Source organism: Aphidius gifuensis, linkage group LG2, assembly GCF_014905175.1.
Source record: "Aphidius gifuensis isolate YNYX2018 linkage group LG2, ASM1490517v1, whole genome shotgun sequence".
Classification (NCBI taxonomy): Eukaryota; Metazoa; Arthropoda; class Insecta; order Hymenoptera; family Braconidae; genus Aphidius; species Aphidius gifuensis.
Window position 1 is genome coordinate 29132977 of NC_057789.1, and position 19484 is coordinate 29152460.

General features: G+C 24.9%; 1 protein-coding gene across 1 annotated transcript; it reads left to right on the forward strand.

The window, feature by feature from the left end:
* Positions 1-2701: 2701 nt before the first annotated feature.
* On the forward strand, positions 2702-11703 carry LOC122850108 (dual specificity protein kinase splA). Its single transcript, XM_044149131.1, has 4 exons — positions 2702-3014; positions 3721-4114; positions 10465-11265; positions 11325-11703. The coding sequence occupies exons 1-4, from the start codon at positions 2724-2726 to the stop codon at positions 11648-11650; spliced, it is 1812 nt and encodes a 603-aa protein (XP_044005066.1). The 5' UTR covers positions 2702-2723; the 3' UTR covers positions 11651-11703.
* Positions 11704-19484: the final 7781 nt, after the last annotated feature.

A 19484-nucleotide genomic window follows, 5' to 3' on the forward strand; every position in this document is an offset into this window, starting at 1 on the left:
GTTTATATTATTGCGGTGAATTAACATCTGTACATTTGTGAGATTCACAAGTATAATAATAAAAAAATAGCTCTTATATTGGCGTGTGTATAGCTGGATATATATATTTAACAATAGAGGTAACCCTCAATTCAAATTACACACACGTGATTCAAAGAAACTCTGTGTACTCGTCATTGAGTTCAAATGTTTTTTAAAAAAAATAATAATTCTCTACAGAATATATATTCTGCCCATGGGCTGACATCGAAATAATAAAGAGACATCGCAACGAATAAACTATATATTAAATGAGAAAAAAAAAATAATAATAAAAAATTTGTATTATATAACAAAGCTGCAAATGAAGAAAAAATAAAAAACTAAATTTTAATTCATCTATATACATTTTATGTATATAATTTTTTTGAAAAACAAAAAAAATATTCAACGAAAAATTAAAGAAATTGAAAATCCTTGTGCAATGTTATTAGAAGCATAAAATAATTAAAAATTAAAAAAAAAAAGTATATTTATATACGTAATTTTCTATGTAAATTATATAAAAGAAATTATTTTTTTTTTTTCAAATGAAACAGCGGGATGGAAATTTTAAAGTTGCAAGAAAAAAAATAAAAAATTTGTTTTATTATATAATTTAAAATTTATGGTAGATTATATTATATTTATTTTTTTTAAATATGTTAGAAATTTGATATTGTTTATTTAAGAATTTTAGTTTATTTAAAAAGTAATATAATGAAACAAAATAAAATATTATTTTATATTTCATTTATGTTGAATTTCTGGATGATTTTATGTGTGCCTATGGTATGATTGTAATATGAACTAGTACACGTGTGGCCCTGAATGTTTTTCTGGAATATTTGTGAGGTCAGAATGGGTCATAAAGTATTGGTTTGTAAAGAAATTATAATTATAATTATAATTTATATCTACATTGTCTGATTATTTAAACCTATACCTGAATATATTTGAGATCTGATTAAATTGATATTAAACTAAAATTGAATTAATTAATAAATAATTAATTAAAATATAATATTTAAATCTATAAATAAATAAATAATTACTTTATGTAATTATCAAAAATATAATGAAAAATTGAAAAAATTATATATTTAAAATTTGATACTATTTAAAAAACAACTAAAAGTTAAATAATTAAAAATTTATTATCAATTGTTAATAAATAAAATTCACATATTTTAAATAAATAAAGCTACTAAAATTTCAAAATTAAATAATGATTTTTAAATAAATAAAAATTAAACTGTCAAAAATTTAAAGCACATTTCCAATTTAAAATAAATAAATGAAAAACAATTACACAAACAAATAAACAAAATAAAAAAAAAGAGAAAACATAAAATCCTAGAAAATCAAAAAAAAAAAAATAATAAAAATACATTATCAAGTATAGTTTGCCAGTATAATATCTATAAACTCTTAACTAAAAAATACATATATATATATTATATAAAAAACAGTATGGTTTAAAATATATATTTAGTCAGCCAATAGTAGAATATAACGGGCGTGGTCAGACAAACTATGGAGGATTGTGTTTGGTTTAAGTATCGGGGTGGGTACACTGTAGTACTGTATATTATTTAACATCATATATACATTAAATATTGTACATAGTACTATACTCTATACATAGTTATATATTTAAAGAAGGGGAAAATAAATTAACCTTAGTATCAGCCTCAGTTACCACCCCTATATATTTATTTCAAAATACAATATACACTGTGTGGTTGCTTGTCGCAATAACCCCCTCACAAATTCACAATCCCACCCTCACAAATACACACAAATATTAACCACCTCCATAATTCCCTCTCTCCATTTTTCCATTATATACATATATATCTGTTTTTGAATTAGAACAGTACTAAAATCATCCCCTCTATATTTTCCTTTTCTATATTTTTTCTTTTCTTTCTTTTCATATTTTCATTCTTCTATTGATGCTGCAATTGTTGATATCCTCTGTTGAATTCGGTGTTTCATCCACGATGGATCGTCTCTTGGTCTTGTAATTTGTATCAATTTTTATATCATTTATTTGTGACATTTTACAAGTGATTTGTGATCTTTAAAAAATACTTGTTTAACCGATTGACAATTATTTTCAAATATTGTGATATAATATTAATAATTTTTATTTTTAATTATTTATTTGTGTTTTTTTTTTTTGTTTGTGTAATTAAAATGTATTTTTCAAGTGTTTAAATTATATTTTTTTTTTTGTTTTTATTGTATTATATGAAGATTATCTTGGTATGAAGTTTGAATCGGGGGAAGACACTTTCATTTGGTCTTGAACGTTGGTTGGTTGAAAGCCAGGACGAATGAGACATTGCGACATTGCGCGGGGTAAGCATTGCGCATATAAACCCCACTTTGTTAACTTGATGATGATATATATTTTTTTTTAAATATATATATACTTTTTTTGGATTTTTTAAACCGACGGTAAATTCAGCAATTGTGTACATAAACTCAATGAACGTGATAACATCCAGTGATCAAATTGATACAATATATATCAAAATAATAACAATTTTTTTCTTCTTTTTAAAAATTAAATTATAAATAAATAAATAATTTAAAATGCTACGATAGTGTGAAATAAAAAAAAATAAATTAAATTATATTTAAATTAATTTAACAAGTAGATTAATTTAAAAAAAAAAAAAAAGTGTGTTGCCAGTATGTCATTACCAAGAGGTGTTGGTTTAGGTGTTGATGTTGGACAGTTGATGCAACATCAACAACAACAACAGCAACAACAACAGCAACAACAACAACATCATGTATTACCAGCAGCATTTTTTTTACGTGCAAGTGCTGAACGTTATCAAAGAACTCCAAAATGTGCTAGATGTAGAAATCACGGTGTTGTATCAGCGCTAAAAGGACACAAACGTTATTGTCGTTGGCGTGATTGCGTATGTGCTAAATGTACATTAATTGCTGAAAGACAACGTGTCATGGCTGCTCAGGTTCGTGCCAATATTTTAAATATACCTATATACTATTACACTAATTCCCCTGATTAAAAAAGTAAAAAAAAAAATTAAAAATTCAAAAGGGTTGTTGTAAATTCCGTTACTATGTCGAGTGTATACATAAAATGTTGATTTAATTTTTATAAGTATATAATTCATACAACTACATTAAAAACATCAAAGGTGAAAATAAAAAAAAATTGTCGAGCTCCACCTCTACCCTGTGAGAGGAGAAAAAAATAAAAAATAAAATAATATGTATACATCCCTCGTAAGAATAACACTTTTGTAATTCAAGTATTTTTTTTTTTTTTTCATATTTATTTCAATTATGGGGACACAGTGTATCACGTGTGTTATAAAAATTCATCAGTCGAATGAACAAGGGGTGGGCAGGTAAAAAGCTAGGTAATATAACCGGCCTATCGTGTCACATTACGAGCCTAAAAAAAAAAAAACATGAAAATCATATATACCAAGATCCCCATATACTTGAAAAAAAAAAAAAATATATAATTTTATAGGATATTGTAACCCTCAATGTATACATCAAAGTTCATCTTACAATTTGTGTTAAATTTTATATTTCTATTGTCCCGAGAAAAACGACACTTGTATTAAATCCAAAAATAAAAATCAGGGAGGGATTATTGATAATATGAATTTATAAATAAAAAAAAAATTTAATGATTTAATTTAGGTTGCATTGAGAAGGCAACAAGCGCAAGAAGAAAGTGAAGCTCGTGAATTAGGATTACAATTGCAGTATAATAATGGTACATGTCAAAATGGACCAGTAATACCAGCAGCATCATCAACAGCACCTCCACCACCACCACCAACAACAACAACGACAACAATAACAACAGAAAGAAGTCCACCACCTCCATCACATCAAACTCATGTTGGTAGTCCAACTGGTTTAGCAATTGCTGCTGCTGCTGCACAAATACAAACACAGCTACATCATCAGCATCATCAACAACATCAACAACAGTCAGATTGTGGTGGTCTCCTTCGAATGAGAGTTGAACAAGATGATTACACATCGTCTGATAAAAATGACATTAATATGTCACTTGGACCAATGACTGGTAAGTCATTATTTATAATAAATACAATTAATTTTTTTATAATTTATTGTTTGATTAATGGTACTTGATGACTGGCACGTGACTTGCCTCAGGCTAAAATTTATATACACAAGATGCCAATAAGAGTATTTTTTAAATAACACCTTAAGCATACTTCGAGGGTGAACGCGTGGCCAATGGCATTTACCAGCCACAAGGGACTTTATCAAAATATATAAAAGAAATTATATTTTATTTTTTTTTTCTTTATTTCTTTTTATTACGTCAAAACGATATCAAATTTTTATTATATATTAAGTTAGAGTGTCGTTCAAGAGTTTATTATATATTTTTCAATTGTTATTGAATTTATTTTGTCGCGTGGCTAGTATAATTGTTTAATATATTTTTTTTATTTTTAATTATGCCATTGATATATTTAAATGGAAATCAAGTGGTGTTGATGTGTCAGACAATTTAATATACTGTCTGACTATTTTCTTGTATTTCTACTTGAAATAATTATAGCGTTACATTTTTTTAAATTAAAAAACAAAAACAATATCTCGTTATATTTCCTATTTCAATAGAAAGAAAAGAAAAAAGTCAATCTTAAATTTAAAAAGTATAATTGAATTTTTCGGTTGAATGATTTTTAACTTTGCAAAGAGAAAAGTCGTGATGCTTCGTTGGTTGGTTAGTATATTTGGTTTGAATTTAGCTAGAAGTAAAACTAGATGAAGAAGAAGATAACAAGTAAAGATCAAAATGTGCAAGGGTATAAAAGGTATATAGAATATGTATAACTGACATTGAGAAAAGTTGGACGATGATCCAAGTGTCTACCTAAACTCTCTCTCTTGAAAATATATGTACTAGACTAGATCTATATATGCGAACACTTAAATTGAGGAAATATCATATAATATACAGACAAATGGATATACGAGTTTGTGAATAACATAATAAAAAATATTTGTGTGTGTAAGAATGTGTTGGTGGGGTTGTGGTTGTATATTTGTGTGTGAGAAAAGGAATCCACTTGAAACTCTGGAGTTCATGCAACTTTGGACTTTGCTCTTTTCCCCCTTGGATCTTATACATCTTGTATATGTATATAAATTGTACCAGGGACATCATCATACACACAAAACATTTTCTTTGGTTATTACAAGAGGATATTATTCTCAGGTTTTCTCACTGTGAATATCATTTTAAAATTCAATTGCAGGAGGCTACTTGTGTATAGATATATTTATTTTTCCTTTTTCTTTTTAGGACAATTTAAAAATAAAAAAATATTGAGACTAAAAGTTTTCATGAATAGCCAAGAAAGTTTTATTTTTTATTTTTTTTTTTTTATCAACTTGTTTCCGGTTCTGTTTGCGACACCAGGAAATTATTTTTCAAATTTTTCTAACAACCGCTATTTAAATGATAATGAAAAAAAAAAATTAAAGAATAATTATTTAAAGTTTGTAGAAAAAAAATTAAATTTGATAATAAAGTTTTTAGAATATTTTTTAATTTAAATTAAAAAAAAAAAATAGAGAAACGTAGTCTCGAATGAAACCTCAATAAATAATGAAAAAAAAAAAATGATTTTTTTTTTTTTTTTTATATAAAAATAGATATACCCTTTGAGGTAGAAATAAAAATAAAAAAAAAGTTTAAAAAATTTACGAAAGGCTTCATTTATAATTGCTTGGATTTTTTTTTTATTTTTTATTTGTATCGTTGAAAATGAATATGTAACGTAGGGGTTGAAATAAAAAATATCCAAATTCGATGCAAAAGAGAGCATATCGATGTTTTTTTTATAAAATAAATAAAAATTAAAATAAAAAAAAATGAATAAGAGAAAACAAAAGGCAAAACTTGGCGTGAAACAATTAAAAACGTTTTGCTCGATCGCTTTCACACATACACCCACCCCTTATCAAAAAAAAATTTCTTTATTTTTTTCTTCACTTGCAAAAAAAAAAAAAAAAGGGGTGAAAAGCTTAACCCGATTACCCTGGTATGCAGTTTCTTTTTCTCTTCTTCTCAATTTTATTTTTCACCCCTCTCGTTTGAGCGAATCGAAGGAAAAAAAAAACGAGCCAAGAAGTCTAAATAAAAAAATAATAATAATACTAAATATTAAATATTGGGAGACCAATATATACGTGTCGAGGGTGGAGAAGAACAAAAGACAAATCGGCGACGATTTAATGACTGATCGCACGCTGTTGCTTGCTTCCATTCAACACAAAAACTAAATTAATAAAAAAATAAAAAACATTTTTCATTATTCGTATATATACAGTTGATTAAACTCCTTATTTTTTTTTTTTCACCTTTTTATTTTGCCCTCAGTAATCTATTGTTTATTAAATTTTTTTTTTCCATTTTCATACAATTATTGCTTTTTTTTTTTTTCGATTCGTAATAATGAGATTTTTATAAATAAATAAATTTTTATTTTTATTTTAGATATTAATTTTAAGTAAAGCTACAATTACAAAATAAATTTGCTAAAAAAAATCGTGTTAATTTAAATTATAACGAAAAAAAAAAAAATTTCGAAAAAAAAAAATTTCGAAAAAATAAATTTCGATATAGAAAAAAATATTAAAAATCAAAATAAAAATATTAAAATTAATTAATTAATTAAATTTAACTATTTTAAATTTATTATATTAAAAATTTAAATGATTTCTTTATTATATAATTTTTTTTGTCGCAATTTATTTGAATTTATTTGAATTTAATTGAAATATTTACAATTTAAAAATAAAACACATAAATTATTAGTTATTGTGTTGTGATATTAAAATATAGTTAAATTAAACAATGAATTTTGATAATTCATGAGGTATGTCTGCAACAAGACTTGATGATAATTTCAGTATGAACAAAGTGCCATAATATCTGAAAGCCAAGAGAGGGTAATGGGCGGGTTGGTATGACTGTGCTTGAAAACTGTGACGCCTCACTAGTTAATTTATCACCCTTAGCTATATAGTCGCGAAAAATTATTAAAATTATATTATATATATAAAAGAGCTTTCAAACTGAAAAGATAATTTTATCTCTTTGCTGAATTTTATTATTTTATAACCACAAGAATATTGAAACAATAAAAAAAAAAAAATTATTATCATAAAAGCTCAAATAGAAAAAATGCAATTTTCAAATTTAATTATTCAAGAGTTAAAATTAATAACCCGAATTCCAATTAAATTTATCATTTAAATAGTCATCTAAATAATAATTAAAAATATAAATAATATTTATTTATAAATATAAAAAAAAAGAGAAATGAAAAAATAAAAAATAAACATTGTGTTAAATATCAAAAGCAGCTGATGTTGATGAATGAAGAGAGTTAATCTAAAATTTATGGATATGTTTCGTGTCCTCAACATTAGCCAGGATCCCTTCCAAGTTCCACAAACCACCAGAGGGTGGTATAAAATTTAAATTTATATACATATATATGTGTGTCCTATTGCTCTATTCTCAAAGTTCCATTATACATAATATAAATACATAGACATGCAACCGTTGAATATGATGTGCAAGCAAACCACACATACATCTACACACATATACAAATATGCATCATAGATAGACCAAAAGCAACCTATCTATATTATGCCATTCTAAATTATTCTGTATTGTTCAAGCTTGATTCTATTGTTCATGTCTGTCTCCAACGTGACTATCACCGAGATACGCGACGCGACGCAACGTATTCGCGACGCCTGTTATCACACACACACACACATACATATGTTGAATGCATGCTTGTTTTCAACATCTATATATACACACCCCTTTTTTGATCTATATATATCAAACATCCCTTGTATTATATATATATTAACTGTCTCTTATTCTCATTCAAGTTTGACCCTTGAATATATTATTTTCATCCTGATACACACACACTCACATACAAATTATACCTTAATAAACATGTTAATAAAATTTCAAGTTATATTTATTTCAAGGACAATTTAATTATGCAGACAATTGTGTTATTAGATTTTATATATTTATAAAATTACGACCTGGGCAATTTTTTGTAGAAAAATTATCGAAAATCGAAATATTTCTATGGATTTTTAAATTTTATTTATGATGGTTATTTTTTTTTTTTTTTTAATTATAAATAAAATATGTAATTAAAAATTATAATTAATAATGTTTAATTTGTTTATATTTTTTTAATTTTAATATGATGGTTTAGTTGAATAATTATGATTTAATATTATGATATTGTCGAGAAATGTTCAACAGAGAATTTAAGGAATTGTCGAATAGTTAATTTTAAATGTAATAGAACGAGTATTAATGTATAATTTCTAGATTATAATATTCTTTGAATATAGACACTTGTGTGGAAGATTTTTAATAAAGTGTCGCCGACGTATTGTCGCATGGCAATGTCTATAATCTTGGCAATAAGTACTTATTTCGATGAGGTATTATATGAGGGTTATAAATTGAGACGAGGTCACACACCCCTGTTATACTTGAATTCTTGGCATGCCATTCGGATCATCCCCCTTGCAAGTGTTAATAATTTTTTTTATTTCATTAAATATATAAAATATTTTTTCTTCTTAAATTATATTATCATCTAAATTAAATTACATTTTAATATATCAAACAGTTGAATAAAAATCATAAATAAAATTCGCATTTCTCTTGGCTAAAAACGGAATATAATTTCAATCTTTTGTATACAATATATCATGTTAATATTAATTTTTTTTTTTAAACTAGAGTATGTATATGTGTGTAAATATTTTTTTTTTTTTTAAGGTGTATCATCCCTTTCACCCTTGACGCTGGTCTTTGAGAAAGAAAAATGATACGATGCTTTGAAAATTTGATGATTGTGTTGTTCGAGTGTATTTCGATACGAGAATAAAAAAAAAATATAAATAAAAAAGTTAATATAAGAAGATAGGGTGGGAAATGATTTCATATCAAACAACAAAAACTCTATACAAAAACCAATATAACACTGAAAAGAAAAATATAATATTAAATTTATATAGAAAAAATAATAAAAAAAATATTGCATTAAAATATTGCAAAGTATTTTTTTTTTATTTATTTCTTTATATTATTAATATTATTTTATTTGAATAAAAAATTATATGAACTGATGGTTTTTATTTAAATTAAATATGGCCAATTTAAAAAGTGACCATTGCAGGATTCCGCTGTTTTGAGTGTCTGATATACTTGAAGGGGTTGGTTTTAGTTAAAATATATTCAAGCGTGGGTTTGAGAAAATAAAAAAAAATTATTACTACGTTTGAATTGAGTATTTAACTAGGGGTTTAAAAATAATTTTTTTTTTTTTTTTTACTACTGAGTTTTAGCAAGAGTGGTTGAAAATAATTGCTAAACTGAAATTTTTTTGAAACTGAAAATAGACACTCAATATATAATGAAATAAATTTTTATTAAAAATTTTTAATTTACATTAATATTTTTTTTTTAAATTAAATTTTCGAAAAATTATTTATACAAAAGAAAAAAAAATATTTATTAATATAAATTTCCAATTTTGTTAAATCCAAAAATACAATAAAAAATTTTTTTTAAATTACATTGATTTATACAAAAGAACATGATGAAAAGCAACAACATAAATTCCAGTGTATTTATAAAAAAAATATAATTGTACCTGTCGATTGAACCTGTACACAAAATTAAATACAAAAAAGTACAAAAGTACTCTTGTAATACAGAGTATAAAAAAGTAAAAAAAGTAAAACCTCTTGAAGGGCTGATACAACAACAACAACAACAAAAAAAATGTGTTTAGAAAAATAAAAAGTAAAATAATAAATAGGAGTATATATATAATAAATAATAATATATACATGTATGTTGTAAAATCACGAAAGTTACCCGCAAGTGCACGTGTACTATACGCACTCACTGGGATAATGGCCGTGTTTCAAGTGGTGGTGGTTTAACTTTCAAGGACTATTAACGATAGTATATATAATATACATATATAACTTGTGCGGTGGCACGAGTATTCGCCCTCCTCTTTGCCTCGTTAGCAAGATTCATTCGAGCGAGGGACCAACGATTTTCAACAACTTATACTATAAAATAAAAAATAATATTTAAAAAAGAATCAAAAATACCCATCGGATATCAAAACTGTCCATTGTCCAATATCATCCCTTGCAAGATATACTTTTTACCCTATGAAATAACCTTTTAAAAAAATTTTATTCTCCATCAATACCTTCGTATTGAAAATTCAACATGGTCCATTGATAAATCATCTATACAATTTTACAAATAAATAATATTTTATATATTGATGTTGATTATTTTTTTTTTTCAAGGTAAAAGAACAAGACAAACTCTTCAAGATTCAATAAATGAAGATGACAGAGATTCAGATTCAGGAACAGAAGCAACACATGTATCAATAAAAGGTAGATCATCACGTTCACGTTCACGTTCAAGATCACATTCAGCAAGTCGTACACATGCTAGTGGTTCAAGTGGAGGTGGTCATCATGGCTTGACAACAGAAACTGAATCAATAAATGGTGTTAGAAAACGTGAAAATAGTATTAATGATTCAGATGATGCAAGTCCAGATCCAGCAACACCAAGTCCAACAAATACACCACCATTAACACCAGCATTAACACCACAACGTATTGATACACCATTACCAGAAAATTTAAGTTTAAGAAAAACAACAAATTCACCACAAACACATATACAACCTGTAGATCTTGTACAATCAAGACCAAGTCCACCACCAAATTCATTAGCTGTTGCTGCTGCTGCTGCTGCAGCTGCACATTTTTCACCTTATGCACCATTATATGGTCCAGCTGGTGCTTTATACTGTTCGCCAGCACTTTATCAACATCATCATCATCATCATCAACATCAACAGCAACAACAACAGCAACAACAACACATTAATGCTGATACACGTGATTTACAAATGCAAATGCAAATGCACATGCAAAATGTACAACAATCTTGTGGTATTCAAGTACAAAATCAACAAAGTCAACAGCATCAACAACAACAACAACAACAGAGATCACCTGTTGATGTTTTATTGAGAGTATTTCCAGGTAGACGTAGAGCTGATGTTGAAGCACTTCTTCATCGATGCAAAGGTAATTAAATTTGATTTTCATTTTTCAATTTGAAAATTAATTTTGAAATTTTTTGGTAGGTGATGTTGTATCAGCAATGGAGGCACTAGTTTGTGAAGATAATTTACAACCAAAATCAGCATTTTCACCACTTGCTGGAGCACTTGCATCAGCAGCAGCAGCCGCGGCTGCAGCAGCATCATCAACTGGTGCATATGTATCACGTTCTGGCTATTGTGGACCAAGTCCACCAACAAGACACAGATTTTTAGCTGCACCATATACAGGAACTGGATATTTACCAACAGTTATTAGACCACCAAATCAAGGCTCACATACAAATGGTGATGCATATAGAGAAACAAGTCCTGATGATGCTAGTGATAAAACAAGTTATTCCGAGTGACCTAATGAATTTTTACATCAAATACACTGGTCCTATCATCATCCATAGTTTTCGCAATAAATATATATATTCAATTTTTATTTACCTTTTTTTTTTTTAACACTTTATAGTATATATATTAACAATTAATAAAAATTTTAAATAAAAAAGAACTGAAATAATAAAAAATAAAAATTTTCATTTTTTCAGTTTTAAATCATTTTATGTGTATGTAGATAAATTTATATTTAAAAATTAAATTAATAAAGACTTATAGCGTGTCTAGCGTAGAATCGTTAATAAAAATAAAAATTTAAAAAAAAAAAAAAAAAGTGTATACACACATTGTAAATAATCGTTCACAATTTAAAATAAATAATAATCAAAATTATTTAAAAAAAAATATCACTTGCAATATGCTTTTAAAAAAAAAATTAAAATAAAATCATACATGTGTCCACTTGATGGTATCAAGAGAAAAACGTATTATAAAAATTCTTATATAAAAAAAAAATCAAATTATATATATATAGAGGTATAGAAATGGAAAAAAAAAAAAAAATTGAATTTTAGCACGTGATTGTGCGAAGATCAAATTGTATAGACCGGAAAACCTCAATAAATCAATCATCGAATAAAAAAAAAAAAAGTATCTGATAATTTTTTTTGACAATAATTTAGTATAAAATTTCACATGATGTCTCTTTCAGTTTGTATTTTTCCATAGGTTAATCTTGGATGATGCTCAGCCACGAAGAAAAAAGCAAAATAAACTACGTTAGCTGAATGAATTGTCCATTGAGCCATGAGTAATTCAGTCGTCCAAGAGTCCCCTCAATTAAGTCGTTCAACAAAGTATTCAATTTCCGGTAAAAATTTTCAGGTCAAAAAAAAAAAAAAATACATACATCCACCTCAACAAAATGAAATTGATATTATTCATGAAAATTTTTCTTCGCTTCTACGCCCACAAACGTCAAGTGTTCAATAAAATAAAGTAAAAAAATTTGAATGAAAAGATAAATAATTAAATCAAGATGTTGAATCGAGAAGAAATTTTTATCTTTTTCTAAAAAAAGCAGATGTTTATAAGGTAATAAATATAAAATATCAATTGCGTATGGTATTATGATGAATTGAATTGTGTGGTTTTGTTTCGTCTAGGTTTAATATTAAACAATGAAATTGGACTATCGATATACTAGCATATAATCCAGCATAAAGTTTATATCTTCAAAATATTTTATAACAATAGCTGGGTGTTATTAACGATCCCCGATTTATTTGTGTGTGTGGGTATTGACGAAGGGTTGCAAAATACTGGGTGGGAGTGCGCCCAACGAACAATATCACAACAGAAACTATAAACTGAATTTATATATTGTGATAGACACCCCCTTGACCCCTTCCCCTTCCACCCCGGACAATGACAATTAGAAAGGGATGATGGACAAAAAAAAAGAATGTGTTTTTTTTATATTAAAAATTATTTTTAAATTAGGTTTTAAAATGTTTATTAGAATATCAAGAAATTTTTGGAGTTTTTTTTTTTTTTTTTGGATGAAAGGTTTATGCGGATTCAATGAAATTTAAAATTCCCAGCTTTGGTTGTTAGTATGAGCTTTATGTTTGATGCTGCTGCTTGATTTTATGGGGAGCTTGAAGCCAGGGTTACACTGCGGGGGTTATATTGTCTGCAATTTGCAGCTAAATAGAAAATTCGGATGGAATTTTTAGCCCTATTTAATTGATATAAGGCAATTTACTATTATTTTTTTTCTTTAGATACTGTATTTATGTTAACTATATGGAATAATTTAAAAATATATTTTTAATCAATTTTTGAAAATTAAAAGAATTGTATATTTTTTTTTCTAATAAACGTGGGGATTTAAAAAACAAGAAAAAAAATCAATTTATATTTTTTAATTATTATTTAATATTTAGAATAAAAAAATTTATTTTTTTATAATTATTTGTACTAATAACTAGTAGGCATTTTTAAAACCTTGAAAGAATTTTTTTATAAATTGATTTTTAAATTGCCATTTAAAAAAAAAAAAATACAATTTCAATTTAATTTTTTAAAATGGTACTTATGATTCTTGACCTTTGATACGACAACATATTGATATCCAAATATTCTCCAAGTTATATATTATTGTTTTACTGTACTTTTAAATATTATCATAAGAAAAAAAATGAAAAAAAAAAAAAAAATACATTTCTAAGAATCATAATAAGAGATTCAAGTATCCGATGAATTTACTGTACTTGAAAAATACTCAACAAATAGACATTCATTTATACAAAGTCGGCAACACTTTTTATCTTTTTTTTTTTTTATTCTAAATATATATTTTTTTTTCTATAATAAATGAGACAGAGGCATAATATAAAAACTATATACTCGCCACCTGTGTGACGAGTATATATATTTAATAATATTTTTTTATTCAGTATATATTTTGTCTTTTAAAAAAATTTTATTTTTCATCTGAACAATGTATACATGATTTTTTTTTACCTCAAAGATATAACAGGTAGGTAGATTTTAAGAATATATTGGTATGCCACAATGAGAATATATATGTCTTGGGCAAAGTGAACACACTCGGCAAATATTGATACACCCGTACGCGGTTAAAAAAAAAAACGCTAAAAGCGAAAGAGCCACCATCCATCTACCGTTTCAAATATTATATTAAATATATTTTTTTTTTTTAAATTTAACAATTATTATTTTATTTTCTTTTTGCTTCTCTATGTAATCATATGTATTTTTTTTTTCTTTAAATATATTTTGATATTATTTTTAAGAAACTTTTCTTTAAATATTTAAATTCATATTATTTTTAATTGAAAAAATTACAATAAATAATTATTAAAATGTAAATTTATTGACAAAATAAATTATGAAAAATTTAATTTTAATAATATAAATTAATAAAAAAAATAAATCACAATGAAAATAATTTTTTTTCAAATTTTTATACATGAAAAACCATATGATAATAATTTAAATTTAATTTAAAATTTATTTCATCATAAATTTATATTTTTACTAATGCATTTTAACAAAATTCAAATCGTAATTTATTTTTTTATAATTTATTAAATTCTGTTGTAAATTTATATTATAAAAAAATTATTTAACTAATATTTAAGGATTAATTAAAAATAGTTAATTATAAAAAATAAATTAAATAAAAGTTGACAAAAATAAAAAATAAAATATTGAGTAACTAAATGTAAATTAATTGAGAATCAGTGTATAAGAACAGTGCAAGAGAGTTGGTGTAAAGAGGGTAATGGTATAATATTATTATGGATTTAATTAATATTTCATTTGTATGCTATTTCTCGCTTGTACGAATAACTCATTCCATATTGCAATTAATATCCCTTGACAATAAATATACATGTACAAGTCACAGCCTCAAAATTTCGTCAACTAATACACTAATCCAAGGGCCAAAGGGCCAACAAGTAGATTTAAAAAAAACAAATAATATATTACTACTTATTAAATTGAGTTGTGTTGGTCACAAACACCAAGCTACTATTTATTTTATTTTATTATCAAGTTTTATTTACAATAGTATATTTATATATTTGTATTTAATTTAATTTGTATATATTAAATCAGTATATATATATTCAAACGAGAGAAGACAACTACCAAGTCTGTATTTCAATTTAGCAGCTCTATTGTTTGATACTAATATTATTCAGTTGGGAATTGTTTCGTCGAAATTCCACTAAAGTCAAGATATAGAACAAAGTTTTGCAATCAAGACAATCTCACTAAAATCTGAATCAAAAAATAAAAAAAAATTATATATTTCATTTATTTAAATTAACAAAAGATTTAAATTAAAAAAAAATATAAATAAATTATTTTTATAAATTTTTAATTAATAATTTTATTTTATTTAAATTTTTTTTTTTTTTTCGATTCTAAACAAGTTGTTCGCTAATTTATTAACAATATTTTAATTATTTTTTTTTAGATGTTTTTTTAAATATAAGTATAAGGTATAAAAATACAATATCTACTTGAAAATTAAATTTTTATTTTTTTTGAAATATAGGTCGATGTGAATGTGTATGGATAAAAAAAAATAATATTTATTGAATGTGGAAAATGGGTTGTAATTTAGAAATGGTTTTGCGGTGACAATGAACATACCAAAGATCTTTCTCTCGTGTAATTCAGAATCATTCAAGACGAATTGTTAAATAATAATAAAAAAATATATATTGAATACCTTTTCACATACACAGTGTCAGATGAAATACTTTTATCTATTTTTTTTTTTATTGAAGATAAAAGTAAAACAAGTGTGTAAGAAGAGAATCCTTTTATTTATTTTCACATTTCTTTTGTGTTTTATTTCATTTGTATTTTAACTGGACAGTATATGTTTATTGAAAATTGTCTCTTTTATTTGATATTAGAGATAAAATATTCAACCCCTGGGTAAGAAGTCAACTGACAGGTTTTAATTTATTATTACTTATTGCTTTATTCGTATTGATAAATTTTAATATTTTATTTATCGCGAATGGTAAATACTCACAGACACGATTTTCCCCTTTCACAAAAGGACTATACGAGAATGGAATTTTCATTTATATACGTGACAATGAATTTATTTGATACCCATTGCACGTTGTATACGTGAGCTTGGTTATTATTACATTCTGACTATTTTTTTTCATTTTTTAATTTTAATTTTTAATGAATTTTGTATTGTAAATATATATACACTGTAGTTTTTTATTTTTATTTTTTAAATTTTTAATATTCATGTTTATATTAATTATTTATTTAAAAAAAAATAAAAAAATAATTTTAAAATATTGAAAAAATATAAATTTATTAAATTATAAATTTTAAATGTATTAAAAAAATTAAAAAATCATTTTTTTTAAATATTAAATAATATTTCTAATTTTTATAAAATTCAAAAAAATATATTTACTTAATTTTAAAAGCTAAAAATATCATGAAATAATTTTAAATACTCCGCAAGCAAATATAACACTTTTAAAATTATTAAAAATTTTTTTTCCTCCATGTTCACACAGTTTAAATAACACGCAGAAAAAAAAATAAAAATAAATAACAAAACTACCATTTAATATAGGGTGAATTTAAAAATTAAAAAAAAAAAAAAAAATATTTCACGACTTAATTTTAAAGCGATTAGCTACACGCGCGACAGAGCAAAGGTGTCGACCTGCAATTGACAACACACGATGAAGATAAGCCGAGGGTTGATTTTACGGGGGTGAAATATACCGCATTGATAAAAATAGCCACAAAAGCCACAATTTAAATTACCCAACAATCTTTAAATTAATATTTTTAAAACTATAAATAAATAACAATCCATCCATCCAATTATTTATTACAAAAAAAAAAGAAATCAACAATTTAATTGACAAATTGAATTAATTGACAGTCAACAAGTCAATTATATATATTTTATTATATTGATATATCACTTGATATCATAATGTACAATAATAAAATAAAACAACTTATAATCCCAGCCATTTGGTAAAATTTTTTAGTTAATGTTAATTAGTTGACACTGACATGATTGAGACTACTTGTCATGAATTTCGTGATGTCAATTTCAAAAACATCAAAATTCACTCATCAACATTTCCCCAATTAAATATTTAAAAAATTCAAATTTTAAAATTAAAAAAAAATAATTTACATAAATTTATTGTTGCACTTTTATTTAAATTATTAATTATTATTTATTTCAATCCCACCCTCATGTGGTGAACGATAAAAATAATAAAAAAATTTTTTTTTCTTTTTTTATATTTCGAATAACATTATCGAAACGTTGACGCGCGCGCGCGCCGTGTTTCCACTCGTAATACATATTACAGGATAAAAGTATATTATAAATAATATAAAAAGTTCAAGGATCCATTGTTGTGAATTGTTTTTGATGGTGGCCATGAGTGATATATGCAATGGATCAAAAATAAAACTAAAAGGGTAAAGAGAACATTAAGTATGTGCGTGGTTTTTATTTGAAAAAAATTAAAAAAAAAAAAACATTGAAGACGACGGGGTGTTCACCACGGGATTCTATAGTATGTTTTCCACGTAATTCACCAATCTCAATAAACCAGTAATAATATGTGCCTATGAGTTAAAGCATCAAATGTTCAGTCTATTACCAATTTTTTATATTTTTAAAACGCCCTCTTGTTAGTTTTGTTGTTTTTTTTTTTTTGTTAAAAAATTGAACCACGGGATATTGCAGAAGCTAGATGTTCGAGTGGATCACGGATACTTAAATACAAATTTTTATAATACTGATTTTTATATAGACCATATGAATTCAATCATTGAAATTTATTATTTAACTTTTTTTTTATTCATTTATTTTTCAAGATGAAATTATGATCTAAGAAAATTTCCAGATCACTTACAACAAATAACCGTAAATAAATTTTTTTTTTTGATTTTTTTTGGGAAATGTCTTGGCTTGGTGTGTTGTATTATGATGGGCGTTATTTTAAAATATTAAAATTAACATATCAAGACAATAAACTTGAATTTTACACGAAAAAAAATTATATATTTTGATTTTTTTTTTGATTTTTTTTTTTTTGGCTTTTTGGCATTTTGCGATGGTTGATGCAGCTGGATATATGAGTGTTGACTATTTCTGGTGACTCTGAATGAGGTGAAATATAAAAAATAAAAATAACACGTATCGCGGCTGTGAAAATCTCTCACAAATGTGGTTTGTACAAGTGCATACCCCAAAGCTATTATCTACCCGTTAACGCATCTGTTTGATATTGCTCTCGATAAAAATTTCCATGCAAATTATCATCACACGCCCCTATATTTTATTTTTAACATAAATATATTTACTTTTTTTTTTTTTTTAGATGTTCATTTTGTTATTTAAATTTTTTTTTTATTATTAATAAATAACTGAATGAAAAACCTGAATTTAAATATCAATTTTTTACTTGAAAAAAAATTTTTTTAATTTAATCGTTAATTTAGCAATAAATTTAAAAATCATTAATAATTTTTATTTGTATTTTATTTGTTATTATTCAATAAATAAATTAAAAAATATTAAATATAAATTATGGTAAATTAAATTGTTTAAAATTGACGGGGAAAGTAATTGAAATATTTTTTTTTTCTTTGAATTTTACCTGGATACAAAGCAAGGGGTTAATTCAACTGTTGCAAATTTAAACTGAGATAATATATCAAAGGAAAATTTACAAATGGGTTGAGAAAGGGTGGAGGAAGGAGGTAGTTCTTGTTTCGGCTGGTTAATCCTTGTTTTTTGATTGGTATGTCGATTCGCATGATGAGATTTTAAACCGCCGGACTAATAGTTGACACGTGCCACTTATTTTCCTTCCTATTTTGTAATTTTTTTAAACCAAAGGGGAATTAAATATACACACAACAAATTTACTTGTAAATTATTAAACATTTTTCAATATAAATTAAAGATAAAAAATATAAATAAATAAATTAAATATAGAATAATTTGTTATAGAAAAAAAATAAAAATACAAAAATGAGCTTGAATTTTGATTTTATATTATTTATTTTTAATTCTTTTGATTCATCTCTTGTGATCCATACGCACGACCATGAGTCCATCGAAAAACCATTGTCCTTTGTAAATATATCTATTCTGTCAAATGCAATGCTACCTTATATCTGGCTACCCTTTTGAATCTAACTGGAAAACGCGCGCGCGCCCGTCGCAAACTATTTTATAGCTTTTCTATCTCATCACCCTTTTTTTTTTTTTTTCTATGGTATTATATTTTCTTT